At 38.6% G+C, this 27,899-nt stretch overlaps 1 protein-coding gene across 5 annotated transcripts in view; it reads right to left on the bottom strand.

Annotated features, from left to right (window-relative positions):
- Positions 1-1,015: 1,015 nt before the first annotated feature.
- The window catches only part of CPSF2 (cleavage and polyadenylation specific factor 2), a 41,245-nt gene continuing 14,361 nt past the window's right edge, over positions 1,016-27,899 (bottom strand). For all 5 annotated transcript variants that reach the window (XM_054448725.2, XM_054448724.2, XM_063652025.1 and 2 more), the window contains 10 exons: positions 25,512-25,627; positions 21,513-21,700; positions 20,564-20,854; positions 9,282-9,382; positions 8,417-8,617; positions 7,113-7,265; positions 5,736-5,961; positions 4,334-4,633; positions 2,378-2,512; positions 1,016-1,971 (listed from right to left, as the gene is read on the bottom strand). In XM_054448725.2, the coding sequence (XP_054304700.1) occupies positions 1,879-1,971; positions 2,378-2,512; positions 4,334-4,633; positions 5,736-5,961; positions 7,113-7,265; positions 8,417-8,617; positions 9,282-9,382; positions 20,564-20,854; positions 21,513-21,700; positions 25,512-25,627 (1,804 nt within the window). In that variant the 3' untranslated portion in view covers positions 1,016-1,878. The remainder of the gene's footprint in view (positions 1,972-2,377; positions 2,513-4,333; positions 4,634-5,735; positions 5,962-7,112; positions 7,266-8,416; positions 8,618-9,281; positions 9,383-20,563; positions 20,855-21,512; positions 21,701-25,511; positions 25,628-27,899) is intronic.

Genomic DNA, 27,899 nt, shown 5'->3' with positions numbered 1-27,899 from the left:
GTAGGGATTATGGGAACTATTAACACAATTCAATTTGGTGGGGACAGCCAAACCATATCGGTATTACAATATAATATGTAAACCAGATGCTTTAAACCATAAAACAAATTCAGATTTTCTTTCCCCTGGAATATAAATAGCATTATAGGGCTTAATCTATACAGTAATAAGAGTTTAAGTGAAATTTTTCCAAAGCACTAAAAAGAAAACATACTCTTTATATTTGCCTTTTGCAACATTGTTTTGTTTATCTGGTTTTCCATATCAAAAGTCTGTAAACTTTGCATTAACACTATAATCTACAATAGAAGCTTTGTAAGCATTTGAAATAGAATGAAGTAGTAATCCAAGTCTGATATCACTGGGTTGTTCCACACATAGTTAAATAAGAAGATCAATCCTTCCAAAAATCTAAGGGTAGGCTAGTTGTGGTGATTCATGCCTGTAATCCCAGCACTTTGGGAGGCCTAGGTGGGTGGATCGCTTGAGGTCAGGAGTTTGAGATCAGCCTGGCCAACATGGTGAAACCCTGTCTCTACTAAAAATATAAAAATTAGCCAGGTGCAGTGGCATGTGCCCGTAGTCCCAGCTACTTGGGAGGCTGAGGTGGGAGAATCACTTGAACCCTGGAGGAAGAGGTTATAGTGAGCCAAAATCTCACCACTGCACTCCAGCCTGGGTGACTCTGTCTCAAAAAAAAAATTAAGAGTAAAGAAGAGGGCTTAACCATTTGAGAAATAAACATCAAGGTCTGCCATTCTAAAAAAGCATTAATGGATTACAATAGTTTCAATAGTTTACATGGTTTTTACTCTTTAAGTTCAATGAAAATTGCATATATTGTTTTTACTCTTGAACACAGTGGTTAATACTATATCAGGGTGGTTAGTCACAAGAAAGATGCAAACACAGAAAGGATAACCTTATCCAACTTCAGTATTATTTTAGTAGTAATGTGTATAAAATCCAACCACTGCTTGGGTGACCTTAGGAGACAGCAAGCCTAAGAGATGAAAACATTTACACCTTTTAATTAAATTACACTGTCACCACATAAAAGTGTGAGGTTCAACATTTGTTTTCTTAAAAACAGAGCACTAAACAGCTTAATACGTGACGTAACTTATGGCTAAGATGTTTCTAAAATGTATGCAGAACCCTTAAGACTATACTGCATCAAGTAGTTCTTTTGAATTATGTATACTCAAATGATGGTGTTATAATTTACATTGAAATGCCACAACAAAATCTTGATAAAACAAGATATAGGAGAAATAAAAATTGATTTCTGAACCAAATGTGTACCACCTTACCCTAGAGTAAATCACTGGGAAATATAGGCAGAAAACAGACATCCTGCCTGTGAAAACAATTGCATATTCAAACTGGAGAGAGTCATAGCACGTATGCTTTTAAAAATAAGCTTCGAAAAACTGTTTTATCAGTTCTGTTTTTTTTTTGGAGCATGTCTTTTCTAAATAATTCTCACTTATCATTCCAGAAAATATAACAAACAGTTTGTAAGAACTCATGCAAAAATGTTTCTCTAAGGCCATGAATTGGTTTGCTAAGTTGCATTGTTTTATTCAAGTAAAAAGCCCTTCTAGAACAAGGAGCCTGTAAAGGAAACCAATCACCTTCAACTCTTGGGCCTGTACACCTGTTAGGAGCTCTATCACTCTGAAAGCCAAAAGATAGAATGCTCATTTGAGCATTTGCAAAATGTTCTCTATTTATATTTTTAAAAATCTAATACATGTAAGTTTTTCTGGCAGATTCTTTTTGTATGTTACAAAACAAAACATCAAAAGCTCAGAGTAAGATAAGAATCCCTTTTTCTTAGAAAGGTCAAGCAGATACTTCTTGACATCATATCCTTTATACAATGGCATATTGTTCATATAAAAGGTCTCTTATCCTATAAAAATCTTGACAAAGGCAGCCTTCTAATCCAATGCGTCCAGTTTCCGTCTAGAAACCAAATAAAAAAAAATTCTTTAGTACATTTTCTATTCATTAATATGCAGACATAATAACCGAAATATATGAAATAGATTACTGTATGATTGGTCAGGACATGGGTTGCTCCGATTCACAGCATATGGATATAATATTGAAGTCATGAATTGTACATAGACATAAATGTCAGAAGATTCAAATAATTAAAATTTACAATAAAATTATATATCATTTCTTCAAGAGTCTTTCATAAGCCTTTGAGTCAATAAGACTTCTGTAAGCCTTTGAGGTCATGATCATGAATATAAATTACTGATCTTCAGTTTTGTGAAAATACCAATCAAGAATTACAGAATTTCAAAACGACAAAACATCAGAAGTATGTGTTCAATTCAGCCCTTATTGAAAACACACTTACTCTGCGGACTGCTACTTGATTGTTGCAAACAAGTACACCTCCTACAAATTCAGCTTGAATCCCCTCCCGTAAGAGAACTTGCTTGAAGTCTGACAGTCTTGGTTCATTCATAAAAACTGACTGATGTCCAGGAACCTTAGATAAGGTCAAAGGGGAAAGAATAACTTCAAGTAAAACACCAGACATACAACTGTACTGAATAAAGTAAAATACTATATGATCTCTAAGAGATTTTCTATTATTCCCTGAAGTCCTTTGACAGATCATTTCAAGACTGTAAATCACATTCCAAGTTGTTATTCTAAATTTTACCCCATTATTTAACATTATTTAACAAAGCCCTTCACATTTTCTGTTTCACAATCAGTTTTGTTAGTCATGCCTCATCATAACAGAGATGTTTGGTAATGTTATGCTCTTCACTCACCCACTTGTGTAAGGGGGTCAACTAGAGTGTCATGGGCAAGACTGAACCAAAAATTAATTTTCTAGATCCCAGTCATTTGCTTACTTCAAAAGACATTTCCTCCCCAATCCCATGTTCCCTGTCCCTCCTTCCTCAGAGCAAATGCAATGGATGCCATAGGTTCTACAATCAGTAACAAAAGCGGTTCTTGCCTAATGCTGCTGCTTTCTGCTTTGACATTACTTTGAAGAGCATTAGCTTTAGCACAGAAGAAAAAAATATTCTTATTCCTCCTCCCAATTTTGAGGGTTGTACTAGAAGGGAATCCAACAATAGAGGCTGTCTCTCTATTCTTAATTTCATAGTAGGGCTGAAGACATCACTTGACATGCATGTAGGATTCACAGTTTTAATATTTTTCCAAGTTTAATTACCTACAATCTTGCTAGGTAACTAGATACCTCTCAAGAATATGTAAATGCTAGACTAAATTATATCTATACTTAAAGATTTCTAACTATATCAAAACCAAAAGTTATTTGAACTGAATAACAAAGAAATGGAGTGTGTGACTATTGGCCGGGTGCATTGGCTCACGCCTGTAATCCCAGCACTTCGGGAGGCTGAGGTGGGTGGATCACCTGAGGTCAGTTCAAGACCAGTCTGGCCAACATGGCAAAACCCCGTTTCCACTAAAAACACAAAAACTAGCCGGGCCCGGTGGCTCATGCCTGTAATCCCAGCTACTTGGGAGGCTGAGGCAGGAGAATCGCTTGAACCGGGAGGCAGAGGTTGCAGTGAGCCAAGATCACACCACTGCACTCAATCCTGGGCAACAGAGCGAGACTCCATCTCAAAAAAAAAAAAAAAAAAAAAAAAAGAACCAGTATGACTTTCTTAGAAAACTATACATCTCCTGACTGGAAGCAGGCAGGCGATCCTCACAATCATCAAACTTAAAATTTAAAAATCCATACCAAAAAAAAAATCATGAAACAATTATGTACCTTAAAAGATTTGCTAAAGATATGTCATTCCTTAGCTATATAGAATTAATACACAGAGACATACACACAGAAGCATGTCACAAGTTCTCTTTTTTAAAAACTCCAAAATCAGCCCAAATGTGAGACACATTTTATGTTCAAGACAGGGTCTCACTCTACCATATAGGCTAGATGCAGTGGCACAATTGTGGCTCACTGTAGTCTCGAACTCCTGAGCTCAAGCAATCCTCCTGCCTCAGCCTTCTTAGCTGAGACTACAGGTGCACGCCATCATGCTGACTAGGTTTTTGACAGGGTGTCCCTATAATCAGGCTGATCTAGAGCTCCCGGCCTCAAGCAATTCTCCCACCTCAGCCTCCCAAAGTGCTGGGATTACAGGCATGAGTCACTGCCCCCAGCTGACACATATTTTAAATGGTTAAAAATATAAAAGGTTCCACAGACCCACTTAGTTTTAGAAGGGGGGGAAAAAAACCAAAAGACACGAAAACTAGAAGGATGACAAATTCAGGAAGAAATCAAAAAAGCACATGCTTTTTTTACCTCATGAGGTGGCAAGGGTTCCAAAGTAGGAATGATCTCACTTTCTTCACCTGTTTCCTTTTCATCATCTCCGAACAGACTTTTCATGGCCTTTTGTTGTGCTATAACGCTAGAATCTGAGGGAGCTTCCACTTGCATCTCCGAGTCTTCTCCATCATCCTTTAGTTCTCCTTCTTCTAAAATAACCCCTGTGTCCACTTTGGAAACTCTCATATCTAAGACACCATCTATCCAAGCTAATTCAGCATCTTTTGCCTTACAAAACTGAAGAGAGCTGACAAGTGAGTCTTTTAACCTCACCTAGATATGCAAAGGAGGGGGAGAGAAATAAAACCCACAGAATACAGATTAACAAATTAAATATAACCTATTATCATTTTCTACCTCTGGTAATATGTTAAAATTGGAAAATCTTTCACTCATCTGAGTCCCACAATGACCTGCAATGACCTCATTACCTGCAGATCATTGGGCCCCTGCCTACTTTCCAAAATACAGATTCTTAACCCTGACTACAAAATGGAATCACATGGAAATTAAAACAAAAAGAATATCAGGGCCTCATATCCAGTGTTTCTAACATAACTGGTAAGATTAAGACCAGAACACTGAGTCCCTCTGACCCTCACAAAGCTCCCCAGATGATTCCTATGTGCAGTCAAGGTTGAGAAGCACTGATCGGTCCCATCCTCTAGTACTTGGCATACTTCAGTAGGTACTGAACTGCTTGTCCTTTCCTGAATATACCACACAATTTCACATCTCCATATTCTTGGAAGGTTGCTTCTTCTTACTCTACCCAGAATAAATTTCCTGCTTGGTATGTGCACATCCATTTCGTCCAGATATAGACATCACTCTGGCCTTAAACTGACACCATCTCCCATTACCAGACAAAATTTATCTCTCTACTGTGCTAGTCCTATATTTGGTAACCATCTCCATTTGTTCCAATTAGGAGTAGAACCTTGATATACGGGAATTCTTCTAAAACTTCTGAATTCTTAATCATTTTCCTCACCTCTGTACTTTTGCAAATATGGTTCCCTCTGCCTAGAACGCTCTTCCCCCTCTTTCCTAACTCTGTCTGTCCTGACAACCCATCTAAACATCAGTTAGGATTAGTTATCACTTCCTGTAGGAAACCTTTTCTAAACCTCTAAATGTGGGTGGTTTCCCCTCTTGATACTCTCATAGCATCCTATACTTCTTCTCTCAGTGGCACAACAACATGATAAATGGTATTTCCTTGTTCTAAGCCCCACACCCTATCAGGTCTGCTGGGGCAGGAGACCATCCATGTCTGTCTGTCTCACACACCTCTGTATTTCTAATGTTATCTGTCCTAACCTGCAACAAAAAGTACTTATTTCTACTCAATGGCAACTCCTGGCATGTTTACCTGGTAGATGTGAGTTTCACTAGTGGCATCAACTGTTTCATGTAGCTTTGGCATGTACACTTTAATATCTTTCCCACCAAAGGCACGACAGCACTCTGCCAGATCTTGACTGGCCTCTGGTGGGCCATGGACGATGATCAACTGTCGTGGTTTCATCTGATTAATGATTTTTTTAATGGAATCCCCATCAGAGCGTCCTTCATAGTCTATGTAGGTAACCCGGGCTCTATAATTAGATATGATTATTCAAGATAACTTTTATCATAATTCTAAAAAAAAAATGGCCTTTATCATGTATACAATATATAACACTAGGATTTGAGAAATACACGTGTTATAGTATCTGTATGATTTATTTTTATTTATTTTTTTTCTGAAATTGGGTCTCGCTCTTTTGCCCAGGCTAGCGTGCAGTAGCATGATCTTCGCTCATTGCAACCTCTACCTCCCGGGTTCAAGCGATTCTCCTGACTCAGCCTCCCAAGTAACTGGGATTACAGGCATGCACCACCACGAAGGGATAATTTTGCATTTTTAGTAGAGATGAGATTTCACCATGTTGGCCAGGCTGGTCTCAAACTCCTGATCTCGAGTGATCAGCCTACCTCGGCCTACCAAAGTGCTGGGATTACAGGCATCAGCCACCATGCCTAGCCCTATCTGTATTATTTAGATCTTATCTACACCCAAAAATATATACTAAATGGTATTACTGGACAAATAAAAAACTTTGTTCTCTGATGACTTAAAAGAAATTCCAAAATGAATTTTACTTACTTATTTAACTAAGTAGAAAGGGGGAGAAAAAAGGTTTCTAACTACTTCAGATCACAACAGTGATCTGAATTCTACTTACTTATTTACTGAATTCTACTTATTTATTTTACTGAATTCTACTTACTTATTTAACTAAGTAGAAAGGGGGAGAAAAAAGGTTTCTAACTACTTCAGATCACAACAGTATTTTCCAGACATTAGGGTCTTAGAGATGTTTAAGTCAAGGAGTATATTTTATGAAACAAGCAGTTACTCAGAAAAATTAAACTGTGAGTCACACTATTCCCTTTCACCTGCTTACAGAATAAAAAGGCCAAAAATAATTTTTCTTCATATAAATGTACAATTTAATGTTACAATTTAAGCACCCCCCACCACCACCAATTCAATTACTTTGGCATTCAAATACCATTAATGAAGAGAAAATATCATGCCACCATACTTCACAAGTCTCTTCATACAAAAATAAATTAAATTTTAAAAGCACAAACTTACTAAAGAATATTCAGAAATTTTGCTTGAAATAATGTAAATTATATAATTCAAATGCTTGAAATTTTATCTTATAATCTATTTTCAAAATGTCACAAAAGCACTTACTTTATTTCAATAGACTCTGTTGTAGAAATACATTTAGTAGGAACATCAGATAAATCCTGATCCATAGGTTCATCTCCATTTGTCAAACCAGATTCTAATTTGCTTTTTTCTTCTTCAGTAGCTTGAAGCTCTGGCACTAAGAAATCCTCTGGTCTAAATAATAAGTCTCTAATTAGAAGCAGTAAAAAGCAAGCTAATACTACATAACATATATAACTAGTAGGTGGCATAATTTTTGGAGTCCTCACGTATCTCAAGATTTAAATATACATTTCATGCAAAGCTGACGCAATTTCATATCAATTACCAGATGGCTGTATGTATTGCATTTTTGTTTTTTTTTTTGAGGTGGAGTCTCCCTCTGTCACCCAGGCTGGAGTGTGGTGGCGCCATCTCGGCTCACTGCAACCTCCGCCTCCCTGTTCAAGCAATTCTCTGCCTCAGCCTCCAGAGTAGCTAGGATTACAGGTGCCTGCCATCACGCCCAGCTAATTTTTTTGTATTTTTAGTGGAGACGGGGTTTCACCATCTTGGCCAGGCTGGTCCTGAACTCCTGACCTCGTGATCCACCTGCCTCGGCCTCCCAAATTGCTGGGATTACAGGCGTGAGCCACCACACCTGGTCTGTATTATGTTTTTCTTTTTTTATTTTTCACACAGGATAGTAGTGTTTTCAAATTTGCAATTACAACATGTGATTGCAGTTGTTTTTCTAATAGTATAGATTTTGTAGATTTTTCCATGATTTCACTCATGCTATCTCACATTCCTCTTAATCTGATAAAACTTGTATAATACTTAAGACATAATCCATTGGTAATGCAATCACCAGCCATCCAAAGTTCTTTTTTTTTTTTAAAGATAGAGATGGGGGTCTCACTGTATTGCCTGGGCTGGTCTCATACACCTGAGCTCAAGTGATCCTCCCATCTCGGCCTCCCAAAGTGTTGGGATTACAGGCGTGAGCCACCATGCACAGCCCCAAAGTTCTTCCTATCCTACACCTTCCTCTCTTTTTAAGTGGGGAAAAAAAGTCTTGATCACGTGATCATGTTTTTAAACCTTTACACAACTAAGTCACAAACTGCCAGTTTTCTCTTAATATTCTCTAGATGTTTCTCAGCATCTCTATTTTTATGTTTCAAGTTACAAGTCTTCTGTGTCTTCAGGCTGAGGCGCTCAGAAGCTAACCCCGTACATGTGACTAGAAAGATCAAGTGAAAGATCAAATTCACTGAACTGAAATGATAACACACTTAATACCTCCAATTTGTAAGAGAGAAAAGTTTGTTTTGCTCACATACTTGATAATCTCTCCGTATTCATCCCATTTAATTCTTTCTTCTGGGGCAGGAAACATAGGATAGGACTTTTTTGCCTGTTTGAAAAAACTTCCTTTACGACTGCCTTCACCTTTCATCATCAAGTCATGCTTTGTCTTATGAGCTGATGGCTGGTCAATATCTTCCTCAATGTCACTCTCATCACTGGAATCTATATCTGCCCTAGGAGGATTTTAGAATAGATCAAGGTCATAAAGTTTCAAAGATATTTTAAATTAATATTGATCAATTTATTACTGAATCAATACTCAATATTATTAATTCAATATTAAATGATAATATACAGTTATGTCAGTCAACAACAATGGACCACATATACAACAGAGGTCCCATAAGATTACTGCACCTTTTCTATGTTTAGATACCTTTAGATACACAAATACTTAACATTGTGTTACAATGGCCTACAGTATTCAGTACAGTAACATGCTGTACAGGTTTGTAGCCTAGGAACAATGGGCCATATCATATACTCTGGATACACAGTAGGCTATACCATCAAGGTTTGTGTAAACATATATCCTAACGTTTGCACAATGACTAAATCCCCTAACGAAACTTTTCTCAGAACTGTCCCCATCATTAAGTGATGCATGACTGGAATAACATTCAACATTATTGGACTGACATTTTATAAAACATAACAAATAAATGCATAATAATAATAGCACTGACAGGATCTGGTATTCTAGACATTTGAAAGATGTCTGTAACAAAATTAAGTCTTACGAAAATTTAAAAATATTTTCAATGAAACATTTAAGTCAATGACATATTCTTCTCAAATTGCATCCATAAATTTATAATCTGTCTGAAAATGACTCACTCTTTTGACTGCTCAAGCTTTTTGGCAGCTTCTTTCTTTAGTTTCTCTTTTTCCAAGTATTCTTCAAGTTCTTTCCCTTCAAGCTTCACACGTTTCCTCAACTAAAAAAAAATAAAAGACAAAAGGAAATGTTAATATTAGGGGGTTAAAGCAGTGGGATAGGAGATACATCACATCTCTAAATTGCTCCATCATCTTTAAACTGATTTTTTCCTCTGAAATTAATCAAATTTCCATTACACGCAATTATAGGTCCTATTTAGATTAGTATTAAAATTGAGCTGTCACACATCATCTAGAATGGGTTTAATTTAAATCAAACTGGTTGGCCAGGCACAGTAGCTCACACCTATAATCCCAGCACTTTGGGAGGCCAAGGTGGGAGGACTGCTTGAGGCCAGGAGTTCAAGACCAGCCTGGGCAACATAGGTTGACTCTGTCTCTAGGAATAATTTAAAAATTAGCTGGGAGGCTGGGCACGGTGGCTCACACCTATAATCCTAGCACTTTGCAAGGCAGGAAAATCACTTGAGTTCGAGACTAGCCTGGGTAACATAATGAGACTTTGTCTCCACAAAAAAAAAAAAAAAAAAAAAAAGCCAGGAGTGGTGGCATGTGCCTGTAGTCCCCACTACTCAGGTGGTTAAAGTGGAAGATCACTTGAGCCTGGGAGGTCAAGGCTGCAGTGAGCTGTGCTCACACCACTGCACTCCAGCTTGGGTGACAAAGCAATACTGTCTCAGAAAAAAAAAAAAAAAAAAGCCAGGAGTGGTAGCACGTACCTGTAGTCCCAGCTACTCAGAGACTGAGTATCACTTGAGTCTGAGACTGAGGATCACTTCAGTCTGACAGAGCAAGACCCTGTCTCAATCAACCAATCAATCAAACTGGTTAAAAATCACCAGTCAGGAAAAGAAAATACAGATAAGCATTTTTATAATTTGCAGTAGGTGAGGCCTAAAAGCCATAATAGGAAACATAAATAAATGCAGCAACATGAATAAAGAAAATCTCCCTTTGGCATTTTAAATCTCATAAAATAAGAAACTGAAAAGAAAAATAAAAAAGAAACAAAAATATTTTCAGCACTATGACCAATAAAAACGATTTTTTCCTAAGAGCTCTTCCAAATTAGTTAAGAAAAGGATGATCAACACATGAAAAAGCACAAGATACTTAAAAAGGCAATTTACAAAATAAGAAAGACAAATAACTACTGGCCATGAAAAGATCCTTAATTTTACTAATTTTTGAAAAGCACAAAATATAAAAAACATAATTGTTTTCATCTATGAGATAAGCAATGCCATACATGGGGAAAGAGTACCTTCTTCCATTGTTTGTTGGAAAATTAGTGCAACTATGTTAAAAGGCAATTTACCAACATCTAAAAATAAAAATTTGTCATTTGACACAGTATTTCTACTTCTAGGAATTTATCCTACTGAAACAATCACAAATGTGTAAAAAAAAAAAAAGTACATTAGTACATTGCAGCAATGTTTATAACAGTAAAAAACTGGACAAAATTTTAAAATGCATCAAAATGGAGTGATTAAATCAGTAGTTCTCATATATTTATCTCAGGACTACCGTAGACTCCTAAAAATTAGAGAACCCCAAAGAGCTTTTTGTTTTTGTGGGTTATATTTATCAATGTCTACCTTATCAGAAATTAAAACTGAGCAATTTTTAAAATATTTATCTGTTCATTTAAAAAATAATAAAACCAGCCAGGCATGGTGGCTTATACCTGTAATCCTAGTACTTTGGGAGGTCGAGGCAGGCAGATCACCTAAGGTCAGGAGTCCAAGACCAGCCTGGCCAACATGGTGAAACCCCGTCTCTACTATAAATACAAAAAGTAGCCAGGCATGGTGGCACGTGCCTGTAATCCCAGCTACCCAGGAAGCTGAGGCAGGAGAATTGCTGGAACCTGGGAGGCGGAAACTGCAGTGAGCCATGATCGCACCATTGCACTCCAGCTTGGACAACAGAGTGAGACTCCAGCTCGAAAATAAATAAATTAATAATAATAAGAGGCCAGGCGCGATGGCTCACACCTGTAATCCCAGCACTTTGGGAGGCCGAGGCGAGTGATCACCTAAGGTCAGGAATTTGAGACAAGCCTGATCAATATGGAGAAAGCCCACCTCTACTAAAAATACAAAATTAGCTGGGCGTGATGGCACATGCCTGTAATCTCAGCTACTAGGGAGGCTGAGGCAGGAGAATCACTTGAACCTGGGAGGCGGAGGTTGCAGTGAGCCAAGATGGCACCATTGCACTCCAGCCTGGGCAACAAGAGCGAAAATACATCTCAAAAATAATAATAAATAAATAATAAATAAAACCACATGGCAACATTAACAAATTTTTACAAAAATAATTACATTTTCCAAAGCAAAAAAAGATAGTGGGAAGAACGGCATTATTTTATTTTTTTTGAGACAGGGTCTTGCTCCATTGCCCAGGCTGGAGTGCAGTGGTGCAATTATAGCTCACTGCAGCTCAATCTTCCAGCCTCAAGCGATCCTCCCACTTCAGCCACCCACCACTCCCAGCTAATTTTTGTATTTTTTTTGTAGAGACCGGGTCTTGACGTGTTGCCCAAGCTGGTCTCAAACTCCTGGAGTCAAGCAATCTGCCCTCCTCAGCCTCTCAAAGTGCTGGGATTACAGGCATGAGCTACCGCACCTAGCCTATAGCATTATTCTATATTTTTGCAAATCTCTTTAATGTCTAGCTCAACAGAAGACAGCTGGATTCTCACATTTGCTTCTCCATTCACTCTCTTGCAATATGTTGTTTTGGTTAAAGTATATGAAGAAAATCCAGGCTTATACACATGTATAGTTGGAAAGGGAAAAATACGTAAATAGTCCTTTCATGGATATTATTCTTTGATACTACATTACAACTCAGAAAGTGGTAGTTTCTTAAAGGTTAGTTCTAATGCAGAACCTAAAATCATACCAATAGATTTTTTGTACTCTGTTGCGTTAATTTTTTTTTTTTTAATGTATCTTACACTCTGTTTCTTTTGTTTTGTTTTGTTTTGTTTTTTTTTGAGACAGGGTCTCACTCTGTTGCCTACGATGAGTGCAGTGGCATGATCACTGCTCACTGCAGCCTCGAACTCCAGGGTTCAAGCAACCCTTCTACCTTCCAGCCTCCTGAATAGCTGGGACCACAGATGTGCACCACCATGCCCAGCTAATTTTTTATTTTTTGTAGAGACAAGGTCTCGCCATGTTATCCAGACTAGTCCTGAACTCCTGAACTGAAGCCATCCTCCTGCCTCTGCCTCCCAAAGTGCTGGGATTACAGGCGTGAGCCACTGTGCCCAGCCTGTATTTTAAATTTTGAATGGATCTTTTAATTTGTGCATTATTTTGTAACATAATTAATTGGTTATTTGGAAAACACTAGTTCACCAAGTTATCCAGATCTTACAAATGTTGACAATATTTTTTAAATCACATTTGTAAATATCACCACCAATCTTATCAGAAGTCTTTTCAGTTTAAGTTGTCAGTCTCACAGTGCTGGGTATAAGTTTTCCAAAATTCTAACTTTTCATCTGAAAATTAGAATTTTATCAGATTTAAGCCAACAAATGCTGTCAATTGTTTTCTTTAGAGTGACAGGCTCAATGTATTAATTTTCAAGAAAATGTCTGCCAAATACCCAAATCTGAATAACCCTGTCATTATTTCACATAAAAATGGTGTTCCAGACTGGGCACAGTGATTCATGCCTATAATTCTAGCACTTTGGGAGTCGGAGGTGAGAAGATTGCTTGAGGCCAGTTCAAGAACACTATGGGCAGCATAGCAAGACCCAGTCTCTACAAAAAAGAATTAAAAATTACGGGTGTGGTGAAACATACCCGTAGTCCTAGCTGGTAGGAAGGCCGAGGCAGGAAGGTCACATGAACCCAGAAGTTCAAGGATGTGGTGAGCCATGCTTGTGCCTCTGCACTCCAACCTGGGCAACAGAGACCCAAACTCAAAAAAAAAAAAAAACACACATAAAACAGGGCCTGGTGTGGTGACTCACGCCTGTAATCCCAACACTTTGGGAGGCCGAGGCAGGTGGATCTCCTGAAGTCAGGAGTTCGAGACCAGCCTGGCCAACATAATGAAACCCCATCTCTACTAAAAATATGAAAAAAAAAAATTAGCTGGGCATGGTGGCACACACCTGTAGACCCAGCTACTTGGGAGGCTGAGGCAGGAGAATCGCTTGAACCCGGGAAGTGGAGGTTGCAGTGAGCCGAGCACTCCAGCCTGGCAACAGAGCAAGGCTCCGTCTCAAAAACAAGAAACAAAAAAAAAAAAAACCAACAAAAAAAAGGTGTTCCCAGAAAAAAGTGGCTAGTTTAACTCACGACTCAAATAAACATACAAGTGTTTTTCTTGGAGACAGCCATTGTACTTTAGTACACAACACAAGTTATTTATTAATACTTCCCATCTTGTCACCCAAATTATTTTAAAAAATCTTTTACTAGGCCAGGCGCAATGACTCATGCCTGTGATCCCAGCACTTTGGGATGCTGAGGCAGATGGATCACAAGGTCAGGAGATCAAGACCATCCTGGTTAACATGGTGAAACAATGTCTCTACTAAAAATACAAAAAATTAGCCAGGCGTGGTGGCACACACCTGTAGTGTGTGCTACACACTTCAAGCTACTCAGTGTGTAGTGTGTGCTACACACTTCAAGCTACTCAGGAGGCTGAAGCAGGAGAATCGCTTGAACCTGGGAGGCGGAGGTTGCAGTGAGCCGAGATCGTACCACTGCACTCCAGCCTGGACGACAGAGCAAGACTCATCTCAAAAAAAACAAAAAAACTTTTACTTAAATAACTTAGTAATATTAGTAACTTTTAATATTCCCTCAAGGACTTTTTTTTCTTTTTTGTAGAGACAGGGTCTCGCTATGCTGCCCAGACTGGTCTCAAACTCCTGGCCTCAAGCAATCCTCTCACCTCAGCCTCCCAAAGTGCTGGGATTATAAGCATGAGCCAGTATGTCTGGCCCCTCAAAGACATTCTCTTTCATATTTCTTTTGTTTAATATACCTTTAAACTTTGTAGAGGCAGATTCTTGCTATGTTGCCCAGGCTGGTCTGAAACTCCTGGCCTCAGGTGAACCTCCCACCTTAGCCTCGCAAAGTGTTAAGAATAGGCATGAGCCATGACGCCCAGCCTCTCAAGGACATTCTTAAGTGAAACTAGCATTTTTTTTTTTTTTAATGATAAGTGTACGGTGGTGAAAAATGCAGTGACTACTAGTGGAGTTTTAGGCCAAGGTGTAAGCACTTTATGCACCACTGATCTTACTCATCAGTATAAATGTAGGCACAGTGAAAAGGCAAATATCATCTTACCAGTATTATGAAAAATAGTTTTGGCTTTGTGGACTCCCTGAAAGGGTCTCAGGGACTCCCAGGGGTCCTCAAACCACACTTTTGAGAACCACTAGATTAAATAATCACAGTACACGTATACAATGTACTATTATAAAATTACTAAAAAGCTTTCATTTATTTATCCAAAAACATTTAAATGTTTATAATATACCAGGTGCTATGTAAGGTAGACCTATATCTTCTTACATTGTTCAAGGACTCAAGTGAAAATACAAGTCTCAGGATATGTGGAATATGTGATAATTTGGTCCCATCTCTCTCTCTCTCTCTCTCTCCATGCATACATATATATATATATATATATTTTTTTTTTTTTTTTTAAAGAGGCCTTGCTATATTGCCCAGGCTTGCCTTAAACTCCTAGGCTCAAGCAATCCTCTTGCCTCAACAGCTGGGACTACAGCCACATGCCACCACACCTTGCTCCCATCTCTTTAAAAAAATAAATAAAAACCAGGTATTAGTATATCAATAAGAAAAAAAAAAAAACCCAGAATATATATGCTTCAAAAATGTCAACAGTTATGACAATTAAATGCAGTATGTAGTCATGGATGGGAACCTGGACAAAAAAGGAAAGAGTAATTATAAAGGATATTGTGGTCATCGGTAAAAGGTGAATGCTGAATGGGGTCAATGGGTGAAATGGTAGGATGGTATCAATGTTGATTTCCTGATTTCAATGGATGTAACATGGTTTTGCTGGAGATTGCCCTTGTTTTTAGGTAACACACACTGGCAATATTTAGAGATAATGATGAAATATTTGCAATTTTTCTTCAAATGGTTCAGAAAAAGTAATATTGTGTTTATATGTATATAAGTGATAAAGCATATCCAGTAAAATGTTGACAATTGGGGAATCTGGGTATAATATTTTTGTAACTTTCCTGTTTGAAATTTTTTCAAAATTAAAAGTAATGGAAAAAGGGGAATCTCTCTGAAACTATTGTAGTTCAGGGGCTGCCCAGTGGGGTAAGGGGAGGGGAGACAAGTAAAAACAAAAAAATTAAACCAAAATCAGATTATTTTCATGTATAAAATAAATGGGTGATTTACATGTTTAAGGCCAGGAGCAGTGGTTCACACGTATAATACCCGCACTTTGGGATGCCAAGGTGGGAGAATTGCTTGAGGCCAGTAGTTCAAGACCAGCTTGGGCAACACAGCAAGTTCCCATCTCTATAAAATTTTTTTTTAAATTAGCTGGGCACGGCGGCACATGCCTACAGTGCGAACTGCTTGGGAGGCTTAAGCAGGAGGCGTGCTTGAGCCCAAGAGTTCAAGACTGCAGTGAGCTATGATCATGCAACTGCACTCCAGCCTGGGTGACAGGGAATGACGTGACCCTGTCTCAAAAAAATAAAAAGTTAAAATAAAAAAATAAATACACGTTTATATCTGGCATCTCACATTTGCCTAATAACTTATTTGAAAGTAAGTTTCATTCAGAAAATAGTGGTTTTTTTTTAAAAAACAGTTAGCAACCTACATAAATGCCTTTTACCCACCAATAATCTTTAACAAAGTATTTACCTCTGTGATTTAGTTTATGCCTGTTGCTATAATAAATTTTTCTCTCCATCTTATTTTTCATTTAAAATATGTAAGATTAATGGCTTATTCAGAAACAGATTTCTAGAATAACCAACTCGAAAATATTTTTCTTCCTACTCCTTCACCGTATTACCTCCAACTTACTCGTTTTTCTAATCCAAATCTACTCCAACTTATTAATCCTTCGTTGTTCATTTTTGCTCTTTCTAAACGAGTAAGACTTGACTTAGAAGGGCATTAGATATAGATGAAAAAATACCATACTTGGTAAACTTTTCTTATCTAACATAATCAGAAATCTAGTTTATGCCATATTCACTTTTTTGATTATTCATGAATTCATGAATTCAATTCACTGAAGGCATTGGTTCCAATATGTCAGGTCCAATATGTCAGGCACAGTTCTGGGTGCTAGGGATACCAAAAAACAAGGGCCTTTTTCTCATGGAATTCATATTCTAGTTGATGGTGGGAAGAGGAAGACAACAAAAAAGAAATACATCAGATGGTGATGAATGCTAGGAAAAATAATTCAAGTAAGGTGATGGGCAGCTAAACCAGGCAGGTATTTTAAATCTGTAGTCAAGGCCTACCTGAGGGGGTAGGCCTCAGGTTTAACCTGAGACCTGAATGACAAGGAGCCAGCCACACTCAAAGCCAGGAAAGAACACTATAGGCAGAAGAACAGCTAGTACAAAGATCCTGATGCACTGTAGGGCATAGAGAAAGTGGAGTAAGCTAAGGTCAGAAGGTAGGTGGGCATTAGATCATGTGGGATCTAAGAAGCCTGCGTAAGTAGCATGGATTTTATTGAAAGAGAAGAAGGAAGACTTTGGAGCCATTTAAGCAAGTGAATGACATGAAATGATGAATGTTTAAAAGATCGCTCTGGGAGCTGTTATCCAATAGGTACAGAGTTTCAGTTTTGCTACATGAAAAAGTTTTAGAGATCTGTCATACAACAATGTACATATAGTTAACACTACTGTACTGTACACATAAAAATGGTTAAGATAGTGAACTGTATGTGTTTTTGTTTGTTTTTTGAGATGGAGTCTCGCTCTGTCACCCAGGTTGGAGTGCAGTGGCGCGATCCTAGCTCACTGCAATCTCCACCTCTCAGGTTCAAGCGATTCTCCTGCCTCAGCCTCCCGAGTAGCTGGGATTACAGGTGCCCGCCACCACGCCAGGCTAATTTTTTGTATTTTTTAGTAGAGACGGGGTTTCACTTTGTTGGCCAGGCTGGTCTCGAACTCCTGACCTCGTGATCTGCCTGCCTCTGCCTCCCAAAGTGCTGGGATTACAGGCGTGAGCCACCACGCCCAGCCCTCTATTTCTTTTTTTTACCATTTCTATTTTTTACCTTAGTTAGATCTGCCCAACATGCCACAGAAATATTCTATTTCTCGATCAGGGTACAGGCTAGACAGATGCGTTCAATTTTTGTAAAAGTTCATCATGCTATACACTTAACGTAGGTTTCGGTACATATTACACTTCAGTGAACATTTTTTAAACTTCCAAATTTTTGGCTTGAATATGTGGGAAGTGCTGCATTCTCTGAGATAAGACAGAACAGTATCGGGAGTAGGGGAAGAATAAAAATTGTTTTGGCTGTGATCAAGCAGAGGGAAAACTGCTAGATAATGAAGATAGGAGGGATAACTGCAAAAGAACTATTGCTAAGAAGGTGAGCAAGAAAAGGTCCCTGAGCATCAGCATTAGTTATTAAAAAGATCAAAAACTTAACATTTGATGTTTTGGCTGTTTCTCATTTCTTTAGCATGCTTCTAAACATCATTGTCTATTTTTTTCCAAACTTAAACCATTTTTCTTTTACTAATTCCTCAAATGGTTTATTAGACCTAATTGAATTTCTAGTAATTAAAATTTTCAAATTCAGTATTTCCTATCTGATGAAAAATTGTTTCAAGTATTTCTGAGTTCTTTTAACCTTGTATTTCTGAGCTACTAAGTAACCCCCAAGACACCATTTTACTTTGCTATACTTGCTCAGAATCCTTGCTCAACAATTCTATAATTATAGTACATATATCTCAGATTTTAGTTACTGATGTTATGATTTTCTTAAGTAGAGTTGGCAGACAGATATCTCTACCACATAGCTTTTAACAAACTAAACTTTCCTTAAAATGACTGCTAAGGGCCAGGTGCAGTGGTTCATGTATAATCCCAGCACTTTGGAAGGTGGAGTGGGTTAGGGGGTGGGGTAGGGACAGCTTGAGCCCAAGAGTTTGAGGGTACAGTGAGCTATGATGGTGCCACTGCACTCCAGGCTGGGTGACAGAGTGAGAGTCTGTCTCTAATTAAATAATTATATGAGTGCTACAAAGACAAAATGAGAAGCAGCTTTATGATACTGCTTTATGTTAAGGTTTGTTACAGCTTTATGTTAAGGTTTAGTCACCTAAACCTTTGTACAACTCTGGCAGTTATTAACCATCCCACTATATCAACTGCTACAAACTTTAATGATATACTAATTTTGAAAAATTGATAGATTTGATGGGCTGGTTATTAAGCAAATGATCTTTGGGTATACTGGTTATTGAGCTAATCGTCTTGTTCCTATAACAGGAAATAAGGCAGCAAATGCAGATGCAGAATCAAGTTAGTACATTTAGTGGTGGAAAGATAAAGGAATTCCTGACTCACTGCTTCAACTTCTACGTTAAGTTTGAGACAAGATCATGTGCTATGAATGAAGGCTGAGAGTGAGCTGTAGGATGTTTGAGGAGAAAGAAGATATGAAAGTACCTTACCGTGAGAAAGGGAACATCCTACCGAATGCTGAGTACTGGTGTAGGGTCCCCTTTTGAGATGTGAAGTTATGAATGTGAAAACAAATCTGTCTACACCATAGTGTTTAACTTCAGAAACATAAAGCTGCTTAAGTACAGGCACAAACCAAGCAAATGGTTTAACTAAGGTCAAAGCCTTTCCAGGCAACTAAAACAGAAGTGTAGGAGAGTTAAATGTATTTGCAAAATTTTGATCAATTGTGGACCACTGAGTTTAAGGCTGGAAGGATGACGGACTGTAAAAGATGAGGTTCATGAACTGAAAGTCCCAATGGAACCGAAGAGTTGTTGTCATGGGAATAACAGGGAAAGTCAGCTATAAGCATATCAGAATGATATGCTTGAGGTGGAGATCTGGAGACTGTTAGCCATAAAAAGGTTACAGGCATGACCACAGGAGCAGATAGCATGATAGCAGGAATGGATGTCTGAGGTAAGACGAAGGAAAAGATTAAGAAATAAGGTGTCAAGTAACTGAGAAGAACCGGACAGATCATACACATGGATGCTAAAGTCAATGAGAATAAAGTCCTGAACACAAGTGGACAGGAAGACTGTGAATCAGGGTCAAATGATGAATGAGTAACAGAATGACCAAGAGATCATTAAATGTCAGAAACAAGGAGGGGTCAGCATATCAGCAGGTCTGAAGGCAAAAACTGCAAATGGAAGATAAGTAGCTAGGAAGCTGCAATACAGAACAAGGAAGACATGTACTCCATTCAAAGTACATGAAACACTGAAAGAAAGAGTAATTACTTCAGGAGACTACAGGATAAAGAACGTCTTTAGGAAAGAGTATGATTTAAATTAAGCAAGAGACAGGAAAGGAACCTTTCACAGATTGAGAAAACATTGTATATGCTTACCCTCTGGGTAAACTAGAAGGTACCATGGAAAAGTTTAAGAATGAGAATTTCTTTTGAGACCACCCATGGCAACATAATGAGACAACGTCTCTCCAAAAAATAAAAATAAAAAAATAGCCAGGCATGGTGGCATATGTCTATGGTTCCAGCTACTTAGGAGGCTGAGGGAGGAGGATCCTTTAAGCCCAGGAGTTTGAGGCTGCACGGAACTATGATAGCACCACTGCACTCTAGACTAGATAACAAAGCAAGACCCCATCTCAAAGAAGAATGAGAACCTCCAGTTAAGGAACTCTGAAATTTGTGCTATTAAGGGCTCTCTTCTACAGTAATTTTTTTTTTAAGAGATGTGGGGTGGGTCTTGGCATGTTGCCCAGGCTGACCCTCAAATTCCTGGGCTCGAGTGATCCTTCCACCTCAGCCTCCCGAGTAGCTGGCGCTACAGCACACACCACCACTCCTGGCTCTCAAGAGTAATTCTGATAAAAATCCTAAAACAATTTCAAGTTTTATTTTTGGTCACTATTTTTTATACATCATGCACAATGTATCCCCCAAACAGTTTTAAGATAAAGTTCACATACAAGTGCTTACCTCTATTTCTGTAATTTTTTCAGAAGGATTATCAATTAGGAAACGTGCTAAAGTCCCAGGAGTAGTTCTGTATGTTAGAATGATTGAGTTTTTAGGGTCCTGACACCACTGAATAAAGAGATCCCTTGAAAATCCACATTCCAGGTCAGGTTGGCTGGCAAGTACAACTTTAGGGCTAGGTACTCGGGCCAAGTCAGAAAGACCATGACATAAAGAGAGATGGCGAAACTGAAACGGATTATTTCTTTTGTCTTCAAAACATCTCATCAATTTATCACTCATCCATTCTACCTAATATGGGGGGAAAGATGACAAGAATTAGAAATACTATATTATAACTTCAATATATTCTCTAATAGTCAAGGAATTCAAGTTCTAATCTTTTACTCCCACTGGTTGCTTAAATTTGTACTGTTTTGACAAGCAGCTTATTTTCTGCTTCCATTTCCCATTAGATTATCCCACCCTCATTTTCATCACAAAAAAAACCAATTTTGCATTATATTTCACATATAAATCACCTTAAATCTTTTTGAAAAGTCAAGGTATATGTTCTAAATGAAAATCTTACTCCCAAAGATTGCTATTTCAAGGCAAAAAGCTTATTTAAAAGAAAGAACAATGAATTCTAACATGCTAATGCTATGAGGTAGGTTCTATTTTTGTCCCCATTTTACAGACTGGGATACTAAGAGTTAGAAGGGAAGCAATTTGCCTAATCTTTAAAACAGGGACACAATGGAAACTACTTAATAGAATAAATAGGGATTAAATGAAATAATACATTTAAAGCACACAGGACAGTAAATGGTTAATGGCAAGTTATCATCATTATTAACAATCTCTTCAAGAGAAAAATAAAATCCAAAAATCATTTAAGACACTCACTTCCACAGACCCAATCACTGTAGCAAACTTCTTTATTACAAGTGACAACATGAGAACAAACCTGGGACTTAGAAAACTCCACCACATTGTAACTGACATTATTTAGGAGTGCCAATGAGTAAACACCCAGTCCTGCATCTTTAGTCCTCCAAATCTGATCAAGAAGTTGAGCAAGTTCCAAAACTCTGCCTGCTGTGTCCACTGCTATTAACACATTTCCATCACCTCGAAGTGTTTCCAGGACATTTGCTAGAAAACAAGAATGTAAAATCCCCATAGAACGTAACAATACTATGCTATAAAATTAAAGATAATTTTATCTCCCTGTTTTTATTAGAAAGACTATAATTTACAAATAAGCAACTACTAGGCCAAGTACAAAATGAAGGAATTTTGTTCAGGTCATTACAACTGCTTTTGATTCTGTTGAATATCTCTTCACATATTCAGTGTCATTAACTCTCAATCTTTCTTCATTAAAAAATTATATCAGTAGTCCTCAACACTTTATACATCATAATACACATAGAAAATGGTGTGTGTATCACTGAGAAAATTGTATGACCAGGCCAAATGTAACCAGCCTGGTGTTTCCGGGCTACCCTGGTCTCGCCTATCCACCCCAGTGAACTCCGCTATGATGAATTCCCAAATTTATATACATACATATATACACTCACATAATTATATATACAGCCATCCCTCAGTATCCATGGGTACTGGCCCTAGGATTCCCACGAATACCAAAACCATCAGATGCCCAGGTCCCTCAAATAAAATGGTGGCCAGGCGCAATAGCTCACACCTGTAATCCCAGCACTTTGGGAAGTCAAGGCAGGAGGATGGCTTGAGTCCAGGAGTTCAAGACCAGCCTGGACAACATAGGGAGATCCCGTCTCTATAAAAATAAACAAATTAGCTGGGCATGGTGGCACATGCCTGTGGTCTTAGCTATGTGGGAAGCTAGAGGGAGACTGCTTGAGCCCAGGAGTTTGAGGCTGCAGAGAGTCGTGATTGTGCCACTACACTCCAGCATGTACAACAGAGAAAGACTTTGCCTCGAAAAAACAATATATCTGCACATAACCTACGTACATCCTCCTATATACTTTAAATCATCTCTAGATTGCTTATAATACCTAATACAGTGTAAATGCTATGTAAATGGTTGTTACACTGTATTTTTTTATTTATATTTTTTAAATTATTGCATTATCTTCTTTTATTGTTTTTTCAAATATTTTCAATCCACAGTTAGTTGAATCCTCAGATGTGGAACAGCAGCTACAAAGGCCAACTATGTATGATACATAGTTTGTATGTATGTATGCCTATAGAATAAAATATAGATCATATTCCCTTCCAACAAGTATATCTTTATGGATTTCCTTGCTCTAGATGAAAGTCCCCTTGGAAATATGTGGTAAAACTGAACTCTAGCAAAAATAAGAATTAAAGAGCTGCTACTTTTTTTGTTTTTCAGTTTGTTTGTTTGTTGAGACAGGGTCTCGCTCTGTCACCCAGGCTGGAGTGCAGTGGTGTGATCATAGCTCACTGCAGCCTCAACCTCCTGGCCTCAAGCAATCCTCCCACCCCAGCCTCCCAAGCAGCTGGAACTACGGGCCTGTACCACCACGCCTGGCAAAAATTTTCTTTTTTTTTGTAGAGATGGGGGTCACGGCCAGGCATGGTGGCTCACACCTATAATCCCAGCACTTTGGGAGGCCAAGGCGGGCAGATCATGAGGTCAAGAGATCAAGACCATCCTGGCCAACATGGTGAAACCCCGTCTCTTCTAAAAATACAAAAAATTAGCCGGGCGTGGTTGCACACACCTGTAATCTCAGCTACTCGGGAGACTGAGGCAGGAGAACCGTTTGAACCCAGGAGGTGGAGGTTGCAATGAGCCGAGATTGCGCCACTGCACTCCAGCCTGGCAACAGAGCGAGACTATGTCTCAAAAAAAAAAAAAAAAGAGATAGGGGTCTCACTATGTTACCCAGGCTGGTCTTGAACTCCTGGCTTCAAACCATCATCTTGCCTCAGCCTCCCAAAGTGTTGACCATTGACCACAATGTCAGGCGTGAACCACAGTGTCTGGCTTGAGCTTCTTAAAATTGGTGCAACACGGTATATTATTAATAGTTACACTTTTAGTGGCCGGGCGCGGTGGCTCATGCCTGTTATCCCAGCCAGCACTTTGGGAGGCCGAGGTGGGCGGATCACAAGGTCAAGAGATCCAGACCATCCTGGCCAACATGGTGAAACCCCGTCTCTATTAAAAGTACAAAAATTAGCTGGGCATAGTGGCGCACGCCTGTAATCCCAGCTACTCGGGAGGCTGAGGCAGGAGAATCACTTGAACCCGGGAGGCAGAGGTTGCAGTGAGCCGGGATTGTGCCAGTGCACTCTAGCCTGGCGACAGAGCAAGACTCCATCTCAAAAAAAAAAAAAAAAAAAAAAAGTTGTACTTTTAAAGTAGATGAACTAAAAACAATGGTTGAAAACATGTTTAAAAATGGAATCCAATTTTCCCTGCTAAAATCCCTTATAGCTTATTTAAAAAGAATATAAGGCCGGGTGCAGTGGCTTACGCCTGTAATCCCAACACTTTGGGAGGCTGAGGCGGGAGGATCACCTGAGGTCAGGAGTTCAAGACCAGCCTGGCCAACATGGCGAAACCCCATCTCCACTAAAAATATAAAAATTAGCTGGGCATGGTGGCGCATGCCTGTAATCCCAGCTACTTGGGAGGCTGAGGCAGAAGAATCACTTCAACCCGGGAGGTGAAGGTTGCAGTGAGCTGAGACTGTGCCACTGCACTCCAGCCCGGGCGACAGAGCAAGACACCATCTCAAAAAAAAAAAAAAAGAATGTAAGATGAAGCAAGCAGCAATGGCCTACTATATTAAAGTGTAAAACACCCAAAATTAGTGGAATATTTATACCTTCATTTATCCACTTAGCTCTTTGTTCATTTTTCTTTTTTTTTTTTTTGAGACGGAGTCTCACTCTGTAGCCCAGGCTGGCGTGCAGTGGCCAGATCTCAGCTCACTGCAAGCTCCGCCTCCCGGGTTTACGCCACTCTCCTGCCTCAGCCTCCTGAGTAGCTGGGATTACAGGCGCCCGCCACCACGCCCGGCTAATTTTTTGTATTTTTAGTAGAGACGGGGTTTCACCGTGTTAGCCAGGATGGTCTCAATCTCCTGACCTCGTGATCCGCCCGCCTCGGCCTCCCAAAGTGCTGGGATTACAGGCGTGAGCCACTGTGCCTGGCCTCATTTTTCTTTTAGTGTATTTTTCTAATAGATTTGTACGAGGTCTTTATATATAGACATATGCCAGTGAGTGCCAGGGATAGCTAGCTATGTACTGACTGGCAAAAAGAAGCCAATCTTTACACTCTTCCACAAAAGTTAAATTCAAACCAGCTAAGTTTCTTCTTATACAAAAACTGATGGTCACATCATATTTTTTTCAAAAATACTAAAGTTAACCAATCTCTTATGACCAAGAAAAGTGCTAAACAGAATACAGTTATTCCCACTACCATGCATTTCCACAGCTCCTTGAAAAGGACATTATACATTGGGTACAACATTCATGATTCTGGGGACAGATACAGTAAAAGGCCAGACTTCACCATTGTGCAACATATGCATTAAGAAACCTATACTTGTGGCCGGGCGTGGCGGCTCATGCCTGTAATCCCAGCACTTTGGGAGGCCAAGGCAGGTGGATCACCTGAGGTCAGAAATTTGAGACCAGCCTGGCCAACATGGAGAAACCCTGTCTCCACCAAAAATACAAAAATTAGCTGGGCATGGTGGTGCACACCTGTAATCCCAGCTACTCGGGAGGCTGAGGCACGAGAATCACTTGAACCCAGGAGGCGGAAGTTACAGTGAGCTGAGATCACGCCACTTCACTCCAGCCTGGGTGAAAGAGCGAAAGTCCGTCTCAAAAAAAAAAAAGAAACCTGTACTTTTATGTACTTATATTCCCTAAATATACAAAAAGTTACAAAATAATAATAATAAGGATGTGAAAGAATACATACTCAGAAGCTGCTCATCTCTCTGTTTTCTTCTAGGCTGTACATATGTAGCATTGAATGAATCTGTGATAAGTAGGGAAGGCCTGCTTAGCATTTCCAGGGAACATCCATTTAAATGGCTATAAGAAAGTTTAAGAAGAGGAACATTTTATATCATTTCAAGTAAACAATAATAGCTTCTCTTACTTAAAAAATAAGCAGCTTCATTTATAAGGTGTTCCCTCCTCTAACTATAAAAGTAGACATGCTCATTGATAAGAAATCTAGTAACTTCAAAAAAGTATCAAGAAGAAAACAAAAATCTTCCAGAGTACCATTACTCAGAGATAACTGACATAATATTTTGGTGTACATCCTTCTAACCATATAAGTTTTTCTATGCACATATGTATTTTTTTTTTCTTTTTGCCCTGTCTTATGGTAAGTACTGATATACATATGTATTTTACAAAGCTGATATCCCATATACATTCCTATACGCTCCGTTCTATATCCTGGTTTTTACCCAGGACATAAAAATTTTTTTCTAAACTACATGTTTAACAGTTATAAAAACATTTTATTGTGTCTACACTGTATTTGATCCTTTCCCTTTACTGATATTTCAGTCACTTATTTTTGCCATTATAATCTTTCAAAGAACATTTTTTACAAAAGCTTCAATTGCATTTCTGATTGTTTCTTTAGGTCACATTCCTAGAAATATATTTACTGTAATACATAGTACTGCTAAAAGGCTTTCCAGAAAGATTTAACCTCATCCAGAAAAGTTCAACCAAAAAGACTGACCAATTCTACATACTTCCCAGAAGAAAATCACCATTTAAAAATAATTTTGGACTAGTGCAGTGGCTCATGCCTGTAATCCCAACACTTTGGGAGACAGAAGTGGGCAGATCACTGGAGCCCAGTAGTTCAAGACCAGCCTGGGCAACATGGCAAAACCTCATCTCTACTAAAATTACAAAAATAGCCAGGCATGTTAGAGCACACCTGTAGTCCTAGCTACTTGGGAGGCTAAAATGGGAAGATTGCTTGAAGCTGGGAGGTCGACACTACAGTGAGCCGTGATTGTGCCTCCAGCCTCAGCGACAAAGTGAGACTCTGTTTCAAAAAAATACATAAAAATATAAATAAGAATAATAATTTTAATGGTATCTAACAGAAAAAGATCATTTAAATTTTCTCTTTTTTGACTTTATAACTTTTGTCCATCTTGCAACTGGTATATTTTTATTAATAAATTAATACTTGATCTTATATATATGTTGTAAGTTTTTGGGCAAACTTGCTGCAAATATTTTCCTACTTTGATTTTTTTTTTATTTGTTGTTTCAGACATTTGAACCTGTATGTCATCAAACCTATCAAACTTTTTCTTTGTAACTTGGTTCATTGTTTTTATGCTTACAAAGTCTTTTCTAAAATCAGAGATCAGACTCACCAATATTGCTTCATTTCTATTTAGTTCTAATCCATCTGAAATTTCTTTTGTTATATAATTAAACGGACACAAATTGATTTTTTTCCAAAATGGTCGAATCCTTCAATACCATTTACTCAAATAGCCATGCTGCAGTTTGCCACGGTTACTACGAGACTGAACGAAGGAGGACGAATGCAGAAATGAAAACTTAAAACAAAAGTAACTATTTTAAAGGAAGGGGTCCGGAGAAGAAGAAGAGAGCTCCCTGCTTCTAGTGAGCAAAGGGAGCCGCCTTCAGCTTCTACAGCCCTTCATATTTATTGGGTAGAAAGAGCAGGGAGGATGAGGTAACAATTGGTCAGCTGCTTAATTTATCACAGGTTCACATTACTGCTAACAGGCTTCAGATGTGCCTAATCACAAGAAACACCTGCACCTGAGGGCTGACTGCCCTCAGCATTCCTTCTGGGTGGCAGACACAGTTTGTCGGCTTGCCAATATTCTGCATTTACGAGAACAGTTTGCTGTTTACTCATATAGCCTCCAGTGGTATACTGAGTTGATCACGACCCTCACTCTTTTGCCCTGCAACATAGCCATCCTTTCCTCATTAATCTATGGTTGTAAGTGTCTAAAATTCAGTCTATTTGTCTTAAATATTTCTTAATAAAAAGATCCTAAGACTATTGTAATGTAACACAAAATAGCTATGAACTTAATGTACAGATGAAACAAAACAAGCCTGTAAGAGACTAAACACCAAAATATTATATAGTAATGCTCTGAGTGCCACATGAAGTGTATAAAATCATAACTAGAATTGAGTTCCCTTTCAAAGGGACTAACTTTAAACACAGGGCAGTTATATTAGATGGTAATTACATTATGTGCAAGGCAACTCCTGTTTCTAAAACTATCAGATCTCGTGAAACCCGTTCACTATCACAAGAACAGCACGGGGAAGA

This window comes from Pongo pygmaeus, chromosome 15 (genome assembly GCF_028885625.2).
Source record: "Pongo pygmaeus isolate AG05252 chromosome 15, NHGRI_mPonPyg2-v2.0_pri, whole genome shotgun sequence".
In the NCBI taxonomy this organism is placed as follows: Eukaryota; Metazoa; Chordata; class Mammalia; order Primates; family Hominidae; genus Pongo; species Pongo pygmaeus.
This window is presented reverse-complemented; position numbering and strand designations above follow the sequence as displayed.